We start from the raw sequence: 19417 nt of genomic DNA, 5'->3' as shown, positions 1-19417 counted from the left end.
GTACCAGACTCCACAAGGTGGAGGAACAGCTATGAGACAACTGAGCCAGGTATCTGTGTTCCCTCTGCTCAATATGGAAAGATGCAAGAACTTCCCGGTGCTCAGGCAACGGTGCATTTGCTTCTCACATTGGCGCAGGGTTCACAGTGCTGCTTCCAGACATTTCCCCGCTCTCCAGGGAATTAGGCAGCTTTTTGAGATGTTATCCATCAGCTACTTTTTAGCACCAGGTTTTAATTAACCATTCACTTAAGTCCCTATCAAATATGGCCTGCAGAACTGAGTAACTGTTCTAACATTCCAAAATAACTGTACTATATATTCTTTATCTACTCTAAAATTTGCTGCCACTGCTTGAAAAAGATGGGATGGGAAAAAAGAAATTTTTTTTGTTTTGTTTTGTTTTGTTTTTGAGACATGGTCTCACTATAGCCCAGATTGGAACTTAAGCCCAAACTGGTTTTAAACCCCACAGCTATCTCCTTGCCTCAGCCTCCCAAATGCTGGGATTTTAAACACGAGCTGTCATGAGCTAGAAAAACTTCAATCCAGGAGGGTCTTTAAAAATCTGCAGCCACTTTTTAGTAAAGCTGGGACAGATTTTATATATTATATATTATACTTAAAATATAAATTACTGAAAATAGAAGTCTTTAAAATTCACTTTCACCTTTATATAGAAAGTAAATTCTCTTAAAATATAGAAAGCTTATCCAACTGCTATGACTTTGAAAAAAAAGAAGAGCTCTGAGTACTTTGAGAACAACTACTACGCCTCATACTGTCCGGACAGAGAATCTGACGTCATAAAGATTAACATAAATTCAAGGAATAGACCTTGATATTAAAAGTATTCAACGGTCAGGACTCCTGATAAGACTGTCTTGAGACTATACAAATAAAAATAATTCTCTAAAACCTTCAAGAGAAAACAAAAGTACCTAAAACCATACATTGATACTGGACAAACTGAGCCAAAGTCCAGGTAAGGCATGGGTGAACAGAGCACATTGACACATTCTGAGACAGTGGCTCCCTACATTACCCAGAGTCAAGGGCTTAAGGATGTTCCCATCTCAGCTTCCTGAGTACCTGGGACTACAGGGACATAGCACCACATACCCGGATGGAGATGCAGACTACAGTCACTATGTGTACATAAACTAGAACGCTGCTGGTGTAACAAGTCAGACTGTAACCCACGGTCCTTCACCACCATAAGTCAACAGATGGCGTGGGACCCACTGCATTTCAGACTCTTCGAGGTCGGAGATTGGTTTTGTTGCCTTCCAGGCAGCGGTCCAAGTGCTCATTAATCTGCGACTCCAAAACTACACTCTGACAGACGGGGCAGTTGACCAGCCGTCGCTGAGGGCATGAGCTGCCTGAGTTCCCAACTGTGCTGGCGGCTGTGGGCCGTGGGCTATTCTGAGGACCACTCTGCGTCTGCGTCTTCACGATATTATCCAAAGCAGTCCTGTCCTCCAACCGGGGCCGCTTGTTTGGGAACTGGTCTTCAGACCCACTCTCCTCTTGGGGTATGGCTGCGGATGTCACAGTCGCAGACGCTACAGTTGCTGAGGCTGAGGCCACAGCTTTGGAGGCATTTCTCAGGGATGCTCTGGAAGGTGGAACCTTTCTCTGAGAACCGGACGAGGCTGGATGCCTGGTGCAGTCCCCAGTGGTCCCACTCTTAACTGGGGATCCATTCACATTTCTGAAAGCCTTTTGGTTGGCAACAGAGACTCTGGGGAAGTAGCTGCTCAGGACACTCTGGTGACTGGCAGTGGGGATAGGGGAGACCAGATGAGGCTTTTTACTTGGGAAACCATTCTGCTCACATTTCACCTCAGCGTTGGAATCGATTCTCAGGCCACTTGCTGAATGGTCTTGACTTGAGAGACCTTTGGCTTCATTAACCACGTATGAAGTGCTCAGCTTCCCAGGTGAAGGGCAAGTGCTTGTCTCTCCAAGAACATACCCTTTGCCACTGAATGGGATGAGCGGCTTGTCTGCAAAAGAAGCAGACAAGACTCTTCTTCAGCATATTGCCACATGACAAACACTGAGCAAATGGTAATTATCTAAACTGAAGGACTCTTTTGTTCTAACTCAGATCTGTGCAGTAGTCACCCATTGACAAGAGAAGGCAAACTTCATTAGTCAGAGCCTTGCACTAAGAACAGCAAAGATGAAGAAATTATAAATAGGAACTAAGGAATGTTCCCAGTGCTCAGATTCCTCTAATCTGTTCCCTACTCACCCAGCTTCCCAAAGATTCAGTCCCTCCGCACCAGTTCTCCAGTCCCCTGACTTCTCAGCATTTCAGATTAGGAACTACAGCTTGGCTCTTGAGGGGACCCCAAACTGACACCCTTGCAAGGGGAAGCATCAACTTCAGTGACTCCTGGCCTCCTCAGAGCTTCTCAGGAAAGGAGCAGCTCCTAAGGACAACATGGACAAATGCAGGCCAGAATCTTTTCCCATCCTCCCCGGACACCTTGGCAGAAGTCACTAAGATAGGAAGGGCTGGCTTAGTCAGGACTCACAGTCTGGGTGATGTTAATTCAGTTACTGTTTTCAATCTGACAGTCATTTGCCTTGGACCTTCCCTCAGATACTGTAGATGGAGACTGGTTTACCTTTCCTCCCTTCCACACAGAGCAAGCCACACTTTCCCATTACCACTCTGTATTCTTTATACCTGAAAAGAACAGCCTTGCAACCTTAACCTGGCTCCCCAACAGGCAGCACTGTCCACGCACTAGCCAGGGTTACAGAGATGGGAGGTGAAATGGAGAGGTACCTTTGTTCTCCACTGCTGATGCTCGCTGCTTGCCTGGTTTTGCCTTTCCTCTGCTTTTCTTTGAATAGTTCTCTGGCTCCTTGATTTTTATGAAAGTGCCTCCACAAGTTTTCTGGTGGTCAGCCCACCAGTAGTCATGGGCAGAGGGTGCCCTGTTGGTCGCACGCTTCACATAGCCATAGTAGGGCTGTTTGTGCTGGCAGGGCCCATTGCAGCGCCACCAGTGCCGACGATACTCATCCACTTCGTCATGGAAAGTGTGGTAGACCTGGGCAGAGGGGAGTGGCCAGCAGTCAAGACACAAGTTAGCCCTCTACAGGGCGACCCAAGAAGTCTTTGTGTATGTGTGTGTTTATTAAATATTCCACTTCTCAGGCATTTCTATTTTGTGAAAGACAGCTACTGTATTTAGTTTCTTTTCAAAAGTTCACTTTAAAGGGACACATCAGATAATTTACAACTTCCTAATGTACATAGATAACAGCATATAAAATGAGAAATTTTGAGCCAGGCAGTGGTGGCGCACGCCTTTAATCCCAGAACTCGGGAGGCAGAGGCAGGCGGATCTCTGTGAGTTCGAGGCCAGCCTGGTCTACAAGAGCTAGTTCCAGGACAGGCTCCAAAGCTACAGAGAACCCTGTCTCGAAAAACCAAAAAAAAAAAAAGAGAGAGAGAGATTTTGGGGCGTGTTGGGGGAAATAACCATAAAGCCCATCTATGAATGCTAACTGTTTCAGAGATTGAACATTATCAAAATCTGAGACTGAAAAGTGGTTTACTACAGCACTGTAACAAGTCTGTAGCAAGGAGAAAAAGAGTTGGGACCAACTGGGAGGAATTTCTCTCTCAGAAGAAAGCATACACATTTCCTTAAGCATAAATTCCTAGAAACAATATAAACTGCTAAAGGGCTGGGCCAACAGCCTGATTCTTCCGACAGAAAACTAAAAATTCCCACAGCACAGTATTCAGTGCTCAAGCTGTGCTAATACACTCCACACCCTTGCTCAAGGCCCCCAACAGCAGCACTATCGTCACCTCATTTCCATGACAACAGACAGTTCCAGAAGAGTTCTGCAGTAGAAGCAGGGTCACCTCAGTCTTGGCTGTGGTAGCTCCTCCAATACTACACTGTCAGAACTCAAAGAACGTCCAATGAGGGCCTGTCACAGATGTGGGAGACGCTCCTCTAAGATGCTGATCTGGAGTTGCTGGAGCCATCTGTGGCCATTCTACCCATAGGGCCTAGACAAGCCCATTCATCACTGAAGGGTCCTTTTTTTAAAAAAATGTATTATTTATTTGCATTAGTGTTTTGCCTGCATGCATGTCTGTGTGAGGGTGTCAGATCTTAGAATTACAGACAGTTGTGAGCTGCCATGTGGGTGCTGGGAATTAAAGCCGGGTCCTTTGGAAGAGCAGTCATCGCTCCAGCCCTCTGTAGAACTCTAGTTCAAGGATGAAAATCTTCAGTTTACAGAATGAATCTAAGCATGGTAACTCTGAATGGCTGCTGCTTGGGGGCACAAACCTATAACCCCAGTGCTTAGGAAGCTAAGTGAGAATTGTGAGTTTGAGGTTAAACTGGTTTACTGTCTCCCCTGTTCCCGGAACATGTGCAGCTCACCATACCGTTATGTTGGCGCCTGTCAGTTGGTTAATTCGATGCATATGTTTACAGAACTCCGGGCCATGTCCTTCCCGGTCTTTATCATTATTAGTGACAAATAAGTAGGCGTGTATCATTTCGTGCAAAAGAGTCTGAAACAGAAAACCAGCAAATTAATTTTCTAGGGCATGTCTGAAGATGAAAATGCATTTTCTTTCTTAATTTAGGAGTCTTAGCCATCTGTAGGCCTAAGTACACAAAACTTTGTATATTCCAAGCTCTGCAGATCCCAGTGAACAATTCCTTTCAAGGAATTACACTTGCTCAAAAAGGCCTACTTATCTATGTACCAACTCAAACACTGATGGTTGATGACTCCAACCACATAAAAACTTTACAATTCTGATAGAGAAACCCACTGTAAGCAATATCAAAAGAGGATTCTGACAACTCAGCAACATTATTATCACGGGCTCTGAATTCTGAACACAAGGGACTCCTGACGCCAGCATGGAAATGGCAATACCAAAAGAACAAACAGCCCAGGACTAAATGGGCACAAAGTATACGCTGGGCATAAAATGCTGCCTGCCTGTGATCCCAGCACACAAGGTTAGAGGATCGGGAACTTGAGACCAGCTTGGCGGCATCACCCCCCTAAAAAATATCTGGGTGCATGCATGCCAGCTTGCTGAGAAGGCTGAAGCAAGCAACAGAAGCACATAAAACCATGGCCAACCTGGGTAACAGAGATTGCCTCTTAAAAATTAACAAAATATCCTGGCCAGGGAAAACCAGCCTGGGCTATCATTAAGATCTTGTCTTCACCAAACAAACAAACAAACAAACAAAAAACAAAAACAAACAAAACCCAAACAAATCCCTGCAAACCACTGAGCTGAGAACCAGGCTTATCAAAGAATACCTCTACAAGGTCCTTTCTGGGTCTCAGTTTTAGAAGGGGTTCACTGAGACGGATGGAGCACATTCCTCCTCTTCCTTCATAGGTGCAGATCCCAGCACACCTGGAAAGCAATCACAACAATGGATTAGGTTCACCAAATCCACTGTTTGGAGAGTCAGAGGAGGCTGATCAAAAGTAAACACTAGCCTGCCCTGGCAGAATACGCCCGTAATCCCAGCACTATGGAGGCAGAGGCAGGCAGATGTCCTAAGTTCCAGGCCAGACGGGATGCGTAGTGGGGCCCTGTCTCAAAAACAAACGAACAAAACGAAAAACAAAAGCAGAATCTTACCGGTTCGTGTGCGGTGCACAGGAAACGTCCCTAAAGGCAGATGGCTTTCCTTAGGGGAACACTTGGCTGCAGGCAGTAACACTTGCTCGCCCTCACCCACTGTCACCCAGTCAGCCCCACACAGGCAATGATCAGCAGGGAACGGTTTAGCCACCGCGTCGGCAGGGGCACAGGGTTGGTGTGAAGTGACAGCTAGCTACACTACATCTTCCCCTGCAATACCGCAGGCCGCTTTCTAGGGGACAGGACGCTGGAGGAGAGGGGCAGATTGCTAGCTCAACTGGGGCTTCTCTGATTCAACGGGTGGCACGGGGATCCCGCTGGGACAGCACCGGGGGCCGTTAAACCCGGCCCGCTCTGGAGCGCAGGCACGTCTCCGTCCTCCGCGAGGCGGGGGACACCAACGACAACGCCGCCGCCTCGCCCTCCCCGACGTTCGGAGCCGTTCGTGGGGCGCACTCACAGTGTCATGCGCACACTCCACTTCACTTCCACCGCCTCCAGCTGCCCCCAGAAGAAGCGGTCGTTAAACTGCAAGAAGAGCGCCTGCAGGTCCGGGGTGGGGTCCACCAGCTCCCAGGACGCGTCCACCAACGACACCGGCTCCCGCGCCGCCGCGCGCCGCGCCACCTGCACGTCCCACTCCTGCTGCAGCCGCAGCGCTACCACCAGGTCCTCGTCCATCGCGCTACTCCTGCCCAGGCCACTGCGGAGACGCCGGTACTGCTCGCGCGGCGCACGGGTCTCGCGAGAGCTCCGGGGCTGGCGGTCGGGCGCGCGCCGGTTCGCCTCGAACGCCTCGGGGGAAGCGGCTTAGCGTCGTCCCGCGGACACCGGCTTAGGAACGCGGGGCTCGGGCTAGGGACGGCTGAGGGAAGCCAGCCGGCTGCCTCCTGAAGGCTCCTGACGTCCGGCGTCTCACGTCAGGTCTACTGCGCGTCCGAGCCGCCTCTGACTTCCGCACTGGCTCCTTCGCGCACGCGCCTTAAGGCGTGGCCGTTTGCGCGCAGGCGCTCCGCCGGCCCTCCGCCCCACGCGCAGGCGCAGGAGGAGAGCCTCGCCTCTCGCACAGGCGCAATGCGACGCTCAGCTCCGGCGCAGGCGTTCGGCTGTCGCCCCCGCCCCGCTTCCTCAGCCGTCTTCTCTGTGGGACTCGGGTGGGGCCCGGGAGCGGCGAGTGACAGCGACGGCGGGCGGCGGCCGCAGGACGGGGAGCAGCCATGTCGGACAGCGGGGCGAGCCGCCTGCGGAGGCAGCTGGAGTCGGGGGGCTTCGAGGCGCGGCTGTACGTGAAGCAGCTGTCGCAGCAGTCGGACGGCGACCGCGACCTGCAGGAGCACCGGCAGCGCGTGCAGGCGCTGGCGGAGGAGACGGCGCAGAACCTGAAGCGCAATGTCTACCAGAACTACCGGCAGTTCATCGAGACGGCGCGCGAGATCTCGTACCTGGAGAGCGAGATGTACCAGCTGAGCCACCTGCTGACGGAGCAGAAGAGCAGCTTGGAGAGCATCCCGCTGGCCCTGCTGCCCGCCGCCGCCGCGGGCGCCTCCGCGGCTGAGGACCCAGCGGGCGCGGGGCCCCGGGAGCGCGGGGCGGCCCAGGCAGGCTTCCTGCCCGGCTCGGCGGGCGGTCCCCGCGACGGCCCCGGCGCGGGCGAGGAGGGCAAGCAACGCACGCTCACCACGCTGCTGGAGAAGGTCGAGGGCTGCAGGGACCTGCTGGAGACGCCGGGCCAGTACCTGGTGTACAACGGGGACCTGGTGGAGTACGAGGCGGACCACATGGCCCAGCTGCAGCGCGTGCACGGCTTCCTCATGAACGACTGTCTGCTGGTGGCCACCTGGCTACCGCAGCGGCGGGGCATGTACCGCTACAACGCGCTCTATCCGCTGGACCGCCTGGCGGTGGTCAACGTCAAGGACAACCCGCCCATGAAGGACATGTTCAAGCTGCTCATGTTCCCCGAGAGCCGCATCTTTCAGGCGGAAAATGCCAAGATTAAACGCGAGTGGCTGGAAGTGCTGGAGGAAACCAAGAGGGCGCTCAGCGACAAGAGGAGGAGGGAGCAGGAGGAGGCCGCGGCCCCCCGCGCGCCTCCACCGGTCACTTCCAAGAGCGGCAACCCGTTTGAGGACGAGGATGATGAAGAACTGGTCCCCCCCGAGGTAGAGGAGGAAAAGGTAGACCTCTCCATGGAGTGGATCCAGGAGTTGCCCGAAGACCTAGATGTCTGTATTGCGCAGAGGGACTTTGAGGGCGCCGTGGACTTGCTGGACAAACTGAATCACTACCTGGAAGATAAGCCCAGCCCACCTCCTGTGAAAGAGCTGAGGGCCAAAGTGGACGAAAGAGTGCGGCAGCTCACTGACGTGCTGGTGTTTGAGCTCTCCCCGGATCGCTCTCTGAGAGGCGGCCCAAAGGCGACTCGCAGGGCAGTGTCGCAGCTGATCCGGCTGGGCCAGTGCACGAAGGCCTGTGAGCTGTTTCTGAGGAACAGGGCAGCAGCCGTGCACACTGCCATCCGCCAGCTTCGGATCGAGGGCGCCACCCTGCTCTACATCCACAAGCTCTGCCACGTCTTCTTTACCAGCCTGCTGGAGACAGCAAAGGAATTTGAGACAGACTTTGCAGGCACGGACAGCGGCTGCTACTCTGCGTTCGTGGTCTGGGCAAGGTCTGCGATGGGCATGTTTGTGGATGCTTTCAGCAAGCAGGTTTTCGACAGCAAGGAGAGCCTGTCCACTGCAGCCGAGTGTGTGAAGGTGGCCAAGGAGCACTGCCAACAGCTGGGAGAGATTGGGCTGGATCTCACCTTCATCATCCATGCCCTGCTGGTGAAGGACATCCAGGGGGCCTTACACAGTTACAAGGAGATTATCATTGAAGCCACCAAGCACCGAAACTCAGAGGAGATGTGGCGCCGGATGAACCTGATGACCCCTGAGGCCCTGGGAAAGCTCAAAGAGGAGATGAGAAATTGTGGGGTCAGTAACTTCGAGCAGTACACGGGAGATGACTGCTGGGTGAACTTGAGCTACACGGTGGTGGCTTTCACCAAGCAGACCATGGGCTTCCTGGAGGAGGCGTTGAAACTATACTTCCCGGAGCTACACATGGTGCTCCTGGAGAGTCTGGTGGAAGTCATCCTGGTGGCCGTGCAGCACGTGGACTACAGCCTGCGGTGCGAGCAGGACCCAGAGAAGAAGGCCTTCATCAGGCAGAATGCATCCTTCCTTTATGAAACTGTCCTCCCAGTGGTGGAGAGGAGGTTTGAGGAAGGTGTGGGGAAGCCTGCCAAGCAGCTGCAGGACCTGCGGAATGCATCCAGACTCCTGCGGGTGAATCCCGAGAGCACCACTTCTGTGGTCTGAGTCCCTGGTCTGGGGTGTGCGTGTGTGTGCGTGTGTATATGTATGTATGTGTATGCACGTGTGTGTGTGCACTATCTGTATTTATATGACACTTGTCAGCACATTCCTCAGAGTCAAAACAGCGTACACAGTACCCTCGCAGAAACACAGTCAAAGGAGAAAAGAAAATGTGTTAAGTGCCCCCATACTGGAATTATTAGAGCATAAGCCACACTTTCATACAAACTCCTTAAGGAATGCATGGTCACACCATGGCATTTCAGATTACCCTCCGACTTGAAACACACTTCTCACCGTAGGACATCCAGGAGCAATGCACTCTGTGCCACCTAGAAAAATATGTAAACCCCAGCAAAATTGTAGCTTCTTAATGGTCAGTGCTATGTAATGCATTGGCTTTATGTATTCCTTAAACTAATCCATTTGGAGAGAAGACAGGAGTTGGGAAAACTGGTTTGGGATAGATTTGGATAAGTGGGTACCAGATTCTCCAGTGTTCATAGGTACATGGAAGTCTCCATAAAAACAACTCCGCAGACATCCAAAGATAGTATGTTCCATGGCTAATTAGCATCATAGTATTTCGCTCGGGTGCATCTTTCCGGGAATCACAAGGACTATGGTGAATTTTTAACATATTCCAGACCAATGAGTTTGCTGCTGCAGTGCCTTTGCCATGTTCAGGAAGGGAAAGGCCCACCCCAAGAAGCCTGGCTGTGGGTGAGTGGCTGCAGGCTGCTGTGGGCCCCAGCCTGGTTTAGGAGCCACTGAGATTTAAGGTGAATGCAGAGCTCCTTTTCTGAATATTTGCTGGTGGTTCAAGGTCTGTGTAGATGAGGAGTTAGAAAAGTAATGCAAACTCACTGTTAAAGAATGCCTGCTTTGAGCAGAGATTTGTTTGTTTTCTTGAGATAGGTTTCAGCCCAGGCTGGTGTCATGGGCTGGTTTTGTACCCAAGGAAGACCCTGAATTTCTAAATGTAACTCCACTTCCCAAGGGCTGGGGTTACAGGTGTGTGCCACCATGCCCAGTTTATGCCATGTTGGAAAACCCAGGGCTTTGTGCATACCAGGCAAGCACTCTACCCGCTGACCACACCCTCTGCCCTGATGGGTGTCCCTTTTTTTTGTTTGTTTTGTAACTTAGTGGATAATTGAGGAGAGATAGATATGCCTCAAGCACAGGGAAGGGACCTTTTGTGACCCCTCCAATGCTGTGTTGCACTTTAAAACACAAGAGCCAGGAATGCTGATGCTTTTAATTGCTGCACTGGAAGCAAGAGGCAGGTGTGCGTATTCAAGGCCAGCCGGGTCAACAAGGTGAACTCCAGGACAGGCAGGGCTCTGTAGAAAGACCCTGCCTCAAAAGCAACAAAAAAACAACTTTTAGGAGAATTGCAGGTTATTTCAGATTGTTCAGTAAAGAAAAGTGTAGGCGAGTGGGAGCTAGGCTTGTAGAATGCTCTGCTCTATGCTGATATCTGATGTTCCTCTAGTAGAAAGTGTTTTCCAAGACCTGCTTACCACAGCTTCCACCTGTGGCTTGTGTTCATGATGCTGTTCTTATACCACTGCTTCTAAGGGTTATTTCTCTTCTGAATACAAAAGATAGTGTTAAGACATAAAATTGTGTAAAACTTTAAATGGTAGGGCTGGAGAGATGGCTCAGAGGTTAAGAGCACTGGCATTTCTTTTAGAGGACCTGAATTCAATTCCCAGCAACCACATGGTGGCTCACAACCATCCATAATGAGACCTGCTGCCCTCTTCTGGCATGTTTGACCACATACAGCCAGAACACTGTATACATAATAAATAAATAAAATCAAGAAAAAAACCCAAAAACCTTAAATGGTTTCTGCAGTGATTTAGGGCTATAAAACTCCTAGGCTTAGTTAACTCATTTCAGACCAGACCAACATTTTTATTTTTATTTTTTTAGCTCTACGTACTTAAAAAGTTGGAAATCACCATTGCTGATTATTTTTTTCTATGTTAGGATTTTTTTTTTTTTTTAAACAGGGTTTTTCTATGTAGTCCTGGATGTCTTGGAACTCTCAATGTAGACCAGGTTGGAACTCTCAATGTAGACCAGGTTGGAACTCTCAATGTAGACCAGGTTGGCCTTGAACTCAGAAATCTTCCTGCCTCTGCCTCCTAAGTGCCAGGATTGTACCACTCTGCTGAGCATAGGGTTGTTTTTCTCTTTTTACATGACCATAACTGATTCCCAGCCAAACAAAAATACTAATTTAAGATCATTGGAAATTTGAATTTCATAGAATTTTTGCAGTTGTGGTGATTATTTGGTGCCTCCTGAAGTCTGATATATGGAATGTTGTGTGTGAATACAGCGCTGGGTTCTGGGGAATGGAAAGCTGTGCCGAGAGCTGTAAGAATGACTGTGTTTCCCCACATAATAAATCTATGGAAATGGAAGTAGAGAATTTTATTCTGCTAAGAATGGGCCAATGTGTTCCTCAGCATAGTAGAGGGAGTCTGGCAAGTCTGTGTTCCTGGGAAGCTGACTGGATCCACCTTGGGTGCCAGACACCAAGCAAGTTCTAAAGCACTGGCACGGTGACGGTGGCATTCGTTCTGACTCCTCACTTGAACATTAATTACCTTTTCTTGTTTGGTTCAACACTAACTGCATAGATCAGGAATTACAGTGGGATTAATTAAAGTTGGAATTTGGTCTCTGATGAAAGCCTCCTGACACTTAAGTGCTCCAAGTCCTTTCTGTTCAAGATGCTGCCTGTCGATAGATTCCCAGCACTTTCCTCCTGCACCTTGATTCTCAGCTAGGATTGGAAGCTGGGGCTTGCTGTTGAAGACGACAGCATTGCTGTATACTTCGATATGCTGTAAAATGACATTTTCTAAACTCATAAAATAAAGCTTTACAATGTTTTCACACCGGATAGAATTGCTACTGTAACATTCTATTTGGTTATTTGTCTGTACTTATTTTGATAACAGGATCTTGCTCTAGCCCTGGCTGGCTTAGAACTGTCTTTGTAGACCATGCTGGTATTGAGCTCAGAGATCCTCCTGTCTCTGCCTCCAGAGTGCTGGGATTGTAAAATGTGTGCAGCCAGCCACCACCTGTCTGGCCAGTTCTATTTATGTTTATTCAGTATTTTTTTTTTTTTTAGGTTTTTCAAGACAGGGTTTCTCTGTAGCTTTGGAACCTCTCCTGGAACTCAATCTGTAGACCAGGTTGGCCTCAAACTCACAGAGATCCACCTGCCTCTGCCTCCCAAGTGCTGGGATTAAAGGCATGCGCCACCACTGCCTGGCTTTATTCAGTATTCTTATGTTTTTATTTACATGGAGAGGACAGAGAACTACTATATTTTAAGTATTGTGCATACTGTCAGAATTGAGAATAAATAGTTTAAGTCTTGAGGGTGCTGGAGATCAAGCCCAGGGCCTTATGCTAAGCAAGTACTTAAAGCAACACCCAAGGTCCTAGAAAGCCCAAGGTTTTTAGGCTACCCTTAGTGAGAAATTTCAGATGTACAAATGAGAATTTTAAGAGCCAAGTTTTATGCTACCTGTGGATCACTGACTGAGGTAAATATCACAACAGTGGGTGGGAAATAAGAAAGCCACTATAGAGTAAAAGGACCAAACGCTGTGCTTCACGCTGCCTGTCCTATATTTAAAAATAGGACAACGTAGCTGGGTGGTGGTGGTGGCGCACGCCTTTAATCCCAGCACTCGGGAGGCAGAGGCAGGCGGATCTCTGTGAGTTCGAGACCAGCCTGGTCTACAAGAGCTAGTTCCAGGACAGGCTCCAAAACCACAGAGAAACCCTGTCTCGAAAAAAAAAAAAATAGGACGTTAACAAAAATGGCTGTGGACCACAGGAACACTGTGGCAGTTTCTCATGAAACTCCTGGCAAATACAGGTGTGAAAAGAAAGGGAAGCGTGTACTATGGGCATGTCTGGAAGAGACCTGAAGGGACTGCAGAGAGCAGCAAGGTCCTCACCCATGTCGAACGCCTGACAGTCTGCTAGGCGACCCTGGCAAGCGCTATGTGCACCGCCCCCAGAATTCAATTACCTGGCTTTATTCACACAAGTGTTTCAAAGCATCTCACTGTATGTAGCTGTACTTCCCGGGGGTTTTCTGTAACAGCGTAGTGTCCACAGTTAACAAATCATGACTTCATTTTCTGTAATCTTGTTAGCGTCACGGGTTTGTGACTTGAAAATATCCTGAGTTGGATGTGATGGCACACATTTTTAATCCCAGCATTCAGGAGGCAGTGGCAAGGGAATCTCTGGCTAATCACGGCTACCCAGTGAAACCCTGCCTGAAAAAAAGGCCAGGTGCATCCCTTTAATCCCAGCTAGGAGGTAGAGGCAGGCAGACAGATCTCTGAGTTCGAGGCCAGCCTGGTCTACATAGTGAATTCAGGACAGCTATGACAATGTAGAAACCCTGTCGAGAGAGAGAGAGAGAGAGAGAGGAGAGATGATATATGTATATAATCTATTTCTAGGTGTTGCTGTGCCAAACAGTCCCCTTTTTGTTATTTACATTAACCCATGTATTGTAAGCTAGAGATCTCCAATAGCAGTGCTTCTACTGGCCTTTCAGTCTCCGGTGGCAGACCTGACTGTGCCACAGATATGGCACTGTAGGTCTAAGTCCCTCTGGCCACTGTTTTTATGCAGGAACCATGATGCCAGATGCCCACAGTCTGTCTCTTCTGCTTGGTCTTGCCACCGAAGGATCTAGTAAACGTAGTGTGCTGGCTGACTTCAATTTTCCACACTATTTTCCTGGAGGTACCTTTTTGAGCCTGGGATAAGGTGTAGTACAGTGCTTGCCTAGCGTGCACAACGGTCCGAGTTCAATCTCCAGCACTGCAGAAGCACTGTATAAACCAGCATGGTGGTGCGTGCCTGTAGTCTCTCTCAGCACTGAGGTGGAGTCAGGAGGACCTGAAGCTCATTCATCTTCAGCCACCTGGTGAGTTCAAGGCCAGCACCTGGCTGGTGAACAGCTCAGCTCAGGTCAGAAGAGTGTGCTTAGGTGTGGCAGCTGACAGTGGCTGATGGACCTGTAATCTGCCCACCAGAGTCCACTGCCAGGACCACTGTTCAATGGCCCTGCTCATTTCAACATGCGGGAATCCCCTCTAGCTTCTCAAAGCAGCAAATGTTGCCATAGGGCCTGTCTGTCATAGGCCCTGGGGATAGAGGCACCACCTGGGGAATTAGGAAAAAGGACCATACTGGGCTTCTCAGTGACCCTCCTTGGTTCTTACATTAAAATGCCTATCCCCGATGATTGAGCTGTAGCCTAGATTCATATACTGAGGGAGAGCTCCTCATGCTGAGAATCCTGCTGGGAATACAGCAGGTACCACCATGTCCAGCCTACTTTCTCCAGAGTCTCATAGAGAGTTAGCAGTCATGTCCAAAGCCAAGGTGAACCTGCTGTGGATGCACCTTCATCTTGGACTTCAGCTCTCAGAGTACAAGGAATTCAAGGCTAGATGCATTCCGCAGGTCCTGCTTTCTGCTCTGGCAGCCCCCAAGGGCCCATGTGAGGCCACGATCCTCTCTGCACACACCCATAGTCTTTTCCTCTATTACCCAGCCCCATTCCCTGATATAGTTCCACCAATGCTGGGGTCACAGGTCACTTCCAGAAGGACTAACTTGCAGAGCTATCCTGTCTCGCTTCAAACTCCTCCTCTCTCCACGTATATTCATGTCACATCATGTAAACATCTCTTTGTTGTTCACACTTCGCTTAGTTCAACTTGTTCATGAGACTACTGGGTATAAAATTTAAACTAGATAGTTTATTATACACTTCTGTTGAATTTGTACTTGAGTCAATTAAGGTAGAAATGTAAGGTACAGGTTGCGTCCCTTATCCAAAATGCTTACGATGGAAGGAAGTGTGTCCAATCTAAAGGTGATTTTTTTGTTGTTCAATAAGAACAAGTTATTGAATATTCTGACAAAGAGAACTGAACTGGGCTGCTTTTTAGAGTTTGGAAGATCTGCTGATCTAAAACAAAATGTCTTAAAGATATGACCTAAGTCTAGACACAAACACACACAGCCCACAGGTAACCATACACAATGTTCTTAATACACCTGTGTTTTGACTGGGACCCGCATGAATCTCAGGAGAGAACTCTGTCATGCTCATACTTCCAGCTCCAGGCTGGGCTGTGAACACTCACCTGGGTCCCCTCCTCAGCCTATTTCTGCACAGCTGAGGGGCCAAAGCTTCTGCTGTACAATCCGTCACATGCAGGCCTGAAGGTGGAGCATGTGTGGGAAACCGCGTGGCAGTGATGGGGGCCTGAGCTCTGCTTTCCAAGAATGTTTTCAAAAGCTTTTATTTTAGACACACAGTTGACATGAATGCCAGCAGTCATTGTGTCAGAAGATCACACTGACGCTCTCACAGACCATTTCCTCCTCTTGGCAGAAGTACAGCTCACAAGGTCTCAGAGACGGAAAACACATCCTCCTCTCTATGTCCATTTGTGGCAGTGAGTCCTTTTGACTGTCATGTGGAACTGGATTTTCCACAACCGCTTCATGATTACTAAAGTTTTGCTGTGACTGGTTTTCCTATGGGTGTCTTACATCCTAAGATAAAGAAACAGCTCATGAGATAATAGCGGTCTTGCTTGTTGCTACAGCTCTGTTGTAAGGCTGTGGTCCACTCTGCAAGGCAGGCTGCAAACGCCGAGACCCCCACTGATCATGCAGCTGGCTCCTCTTTATTCTACTGACCATTACAAAGCCAGTGGCTGCCTTTTCGAGATGTTCCTCTTTCTCAGCCTACAGCATCCAGAGGGCTCTTAGCTCCACTCTGTACCAGACAGTGTGTGATTAAAGAATCCACCACACATCCTCACCCAGAGTATCCCAGACTTCAGAGGGACAGTAAACATCACCGCAGATGCGTAAAACTGAGACAGGATTGCTGTGAGTTTGAAGCCGCTCTGGGCTACAGAGTGAGTATAGTGAGGGCTAGATCAACCGGGCATCCAGTATAAGACCTTGCCTCAGAAAAAAAAAAATAAGGCCAGGTATGATAGCATACACCTTTAGTCCCATCACAAGGAGGAGGGGGCAGAGCAGAGGCAGGCAGATCTCTGTGAGCCTGAGGCTGGCCTAGACTACATAGTGAGTTTGAGGCCAGGCAGGGCTACATAAAGATACCCTGGCTCAAAAACAAACAAACGAACAAACAAGGAGAGAGCAGGAGAGGCAGCTCAGTGGTTAGGGACACTTGTTGCACTTACAGAAATTTAACAGCTCCTTGGTTCTAAGGAATCCAATGCCCTCTTCTGGCCTCTGTGGATACTGCACACATGTGGTATACATACACACATGCAGGTAAAAATATCCACACAGATAAAAGAAAATCTTTTATTAAAAAAGGAAAAATGAAAGTCAGAGGCAGAACAGAGTCAACCCCCACACACAGCTGCACACAAAGGACTGCATGCTGGTCCAGATGAGGCCTGGGCAGCTGACTGTGCTGGAAAGCACTGTCTACTTTGCGTTTCTGTGTCTTCTTGCTGAACACTTTGCTACACCTTTTTTTCTTTCTCTTTTGGCCTTTAAAAGTCTGTTCTTTAAAAACTGTAAGCAGTGTATAGCATTGTGATACCCTTACCATTTGAAAATCTTTTTTCTCAGTTCTCTCCAACCCCCACATCTGTTTGTCCCCTCCCCCCCCTTTCCCTCCTCTACCCTGTTTGTTTTGTTTTTTAATACAGGGTCTTGAACTGGAGGGCCTGGTACTCACTATGTAGCCCAAAGCTGGCTTTGTACTCATGGCAGTCCTCCTGCCTCTTCTCCCAAGTGCTGTGATTGGCACTTTTCCTTAAGGAAACTCTGGCTTATACTCAGCTTGTTTATATTAGAATCTACAGCTGCTCCTTCTGATAAGCCTACTCACACCGCAGCATATGCTAGTGTCTGCACAGCAGGAAAATGGGTCTGCGTCCACGACAGCGGCACTTACCAAGCATTTCTTCTAATTTGCTTGTGGCAGACTCGTTCACACTAAACACGATGCTATTATCTCTAAAGAGAAGGAAAGATGGGTTACTGTGTGGACAGACAGCCACTCACCACAACCTCTTCCTGACTCTATGTTCTGTCACGGGATGTTATGGGCCTGTGTCATGAAGCTTGCTTTTCTCCCCTTCAGGCCTGGGGACCAAATCCAGGTCCTCACACATGCTAGGCCAGTGCTCTAACACAGCCCCAGGCATAACCACAGCTCCAGTATGAAGCAGGTGAAAGGCTTCTTGCTTCTGTTCTGACAAGATATACAACTATGAGAGTTTGGCTTCAAGATAGTGGTTCATTCAGGAGACGCTATAGCAGTGGTTCTCAACCTGTGGGTTGCACCCCTGGAGGCAGAGTGGGAGGTGGTATTGAGTGACTCTTTCATGGGGTCCGAATATCAGATATTTGCATCACCACTCACAGCAGTAGCAAAATGAGTTATGAAGTAGCACCAAAATATTTTATGGTTGGGGTCAGCACGACATGAGGAACTATTAAAGGGTCACAGCATTAGGAAGGTTGAGAACCACTGCTCTACACACACACACACACACACACACACACACACACACTCACACACCTTCCTTCTGATCACATAAGATACAACTGTGAGTTTGGATTCAACTTTACCACTGGGATACTGATTCAGTTAGATCTGTTTCTCTCCATCCACACACATGCATGAACACACCCACACACAGCACCCTACACTTTTTTCTGTAATTAACATAGGAAATGCAGTCTGAGGTTAAACCAAACCTAGGCTAGGGTATGTTCTTAATTGTGTGACGTGCAGGTTCCCCGAAACTGGCACTGATCTAACCCTGAGGCAAGAGGAAGGGAAGCACAGCACTGTGTGTCCTCTGTCGCTGGGTCTCGGGCCTCAGTGTCACTCCTTCCCTGTCCCCATTAGCGCCTGGTACTTACACCTTCTTCTTTTCTACCACCCCAAGTCTCACGAAAGCTGCTAAGGCATTTTTCTGCAGGTCAGAAGACAGTGCGTCATAACACTGAGAGGCACCTGCAAAGAGGAAGAGGGCGAACGATCGATCACTCCTGTTCTCAGCTGAGAACCCCCCCCCCAGAGTTGTGACCAACCTCGATCCAGAAGCTGACTGGTGAACTTCCTAGCTGCAACCAAGTACTGTCTCTCAGTAAAGCAGTCCTCTTCTTCATGCAAGAGGTATTTGGAAAGTATCTGGTTTCACGAGGGAAAATGAAAGGAACACAGAGAAGAGGTAGCCAAACACAAGAGCATGGTGGCCACACTGCCCTCACTAACAACCACACCCTCCACGGTCTACAACTTCCAATCGTCAGCAGCTTTTACAACTAGAAAAGGACAGTTTGAAATGGCATTTGTTAAGAGCTGAATTTCTCATCTCAGCTGACTGCAAGAATCACTTCCAGTTTCACATCTTGGGTTGCCCAGGGAGAGAGGACCTATGCTTTTGGCTATCTTTCTTTCTGAATGCAGAGTGCAGGCTCAAGCACTGGCTGATTCCCAGTTTATCAAGTGCCCATCCCATGCTAGACTTTGTGGGGGAGGAGGTGGACAAGGTCACCTCTGGGATTACAGTCCCAGTCCCCACTGTCCACCCACCATCACAGTACTCAAAGCCAGCCTATAAGACACAGATGCCTCTTCTGAAATGCCTGCACACCCCAGCATTTGCCTTTCAAATTCCCTCCCTTCTTCCCTCCCTAGAATCCTGCTGCAGTGCCTGAACCCAGCTCTGTGTCCTCTTCTGGGTGGTCTGAACAGGACCTTGCTCTTGTTCTTCCCAAAAGCAGAATGAGTATTCAGTGACATTAAAGCAGAAGGCACTTACGAAGAACACAGGAAAACAAAGCATGACTGTAATTCTGAGTGCAATCATGGGCTTACAGGGGTGCTACCCCAGCCTATGACAGGCCCATCTTGTCCCTGAGTAGACACGGAACTTATCTCTCTGGGACCACCATTCACCTGGCACACAATCACCCTTCACACCGGAAGTAATTTCAGGAAGAAAGTCTTATGATACTGATATGGGCGTGCACAGAATCTGCAACTTCACATACCTGGTATGAGTCCACAAAAGGTTTAAAGAGCCCTATGAGAAATTCTAACACAGCGCTCCCTTTGTCTGTGATGATGATGTCCTTCCCAGCCATCTGTATAGCCTCAGTTTTACACAGCAAGTAACAGCCTTCCTCAAAATCCTAGGGAGGGACAGGGGAGACCACATATATATAACAGTCCGTGTACCTCAATGTTACTAGTCCCACAGCTCCCAGAGCCACCTGACTATGCACTGAA

At 49.0% G+C, this 19417-nt stretch overlaps 3 protein-coding genes across 5 annotated transcripts in view; 1 reads left to right on the top strand and 2 right to left on the bottom strand.

Annotated features, from left to right (window-relative positions):
* Positions 1-412: 412 nt before the first annotated feature.
* Sprtn (SprT-like N-terminal domain) lies at positions 413-6480 on the bottom strand. 2 transcript variants are annotated; one of them, XM_075977676.1, is made up of 5 exons: positions 6135-6480; positions 5341-5440; positions 4439-4567; positions 2807-3074; positions 413-2012 (listed from the first exon to the last, which is right to left on the bottom strand). In XM_075977676.1, the coding sequence occupies exons 1-5, from the start codon at positions 6353-6355 to the stop codon at positions 1252-1254; spliced, it is 1479 nt and encodes a 492-aa protein (XP_075833791.1). In that variant the 5' UTR covers positions 6356-6480; the 3' UTR covers positions 413-1251. The 2 variants fall into 2 exon arrangements, with proteins under 2 accessions (XP_075833791.1, XP_075833792.1); XM_075977677.1 differs by having other exon boundaries at positions 1802-2010; positions 2797-3074.
* A 287-nt stretch (positions 6481-6767) lies between these two features.
* Exoc8 (exocyst complex component 8) lies at positions 6768-11480 on the top strand. The gene is made up of 2 exons (XM_075977675.1): positions 6768-11112; positions 11161-11480. Exon 1 carries the CDS (start codon positions 6892-6894, stop codon positions 9040-9042), a length of 2151 nt encoding a protein of 716 aa, XP_075833790.1. The 5' UTR covers positions 6768-6891; the 3' UTR covers positions 9043-11112; positions 11161-11480.
* A 3370-nt stretch (positions 11481-14850) lies between these two features.
* The window catches only part of Gnpat (glyceronephosphate O-acyltransferase), a 30886-nt gene continuing 26319 nt past the window's right edge, over positions 14851-19417 (bottom strand). For both annotated transcript variants that reach the window (XM_075977671.1, XM_075977672.1), the window contains 5 exons: positions 19180-19320; positions 18214-18313; positions 18043-18136; positions 17066-17127; positions 14851-15675 (listed from right to left, as the gene is read on the bottom strand). In XM_075977671.1, coding sequence (XP_075833786.1) covers positions 15632-15675; positions 17066-17127; positions 18043-18136; positions 18214-18313; positions 19180-19320 — 441 coding nt within the window. In that variant the 3' untranslated portion in view covers positions 14851-15631. The remainder of the gene's footprint in view (positions 15676-17065; positions 17128-18042; positions 18137-18213; positions 18314-19179; positions 19321-19417) is intronic.

This window comes from Microtus pennsylvanicus, chromosome 6 (assembly GCF_037038515.1).
Source record: "Microtus pennsylvanicus isolate mMicPen1 chromosome 6, mMicPen1.hap1, whole genome shotgun sequence".
NCBI lineage: Eukaryota > Metazoa > Chordata > Mammalia > Rodentia > Cricetidae > Microtus > Microtus pennsylvanicus.
Note: the sequence above shows the minus strand (reverse complement) of the source record. Positions and strands in the feature narration are given on the sequence as shown.

Coding starts and splice junctions, on each gene's coding strand:
- Sprtn (XM_075977676.1), bottom strand. CDS start 6,355: ATGGACGAGGACCTGGTGGTAGCGCTGCGGCTGCAGCAGGAGTGGGAC. Junction 3,075..4,438: donor TGACAGGCGCCAACATAACG/GTATGGTGAGCT, acceptor CCCTCTGCCCAG/GTCTACCACACTTTCCATGA. Junction 2,013..2,806: donor ATCAGCAGTGGAGAACAAAG/GTACCTCTCCAT, acceptor CTTCTTTTGCAG/ACAAGCCGCTCATCCCATTC.
- Exoc8 (XM_075977675.1), top strand. CDS start 6,892: ATGTCGGACAGCGGGGCGAGCCGCCTGCGGAGGCAGCTGGAGTCGGGG.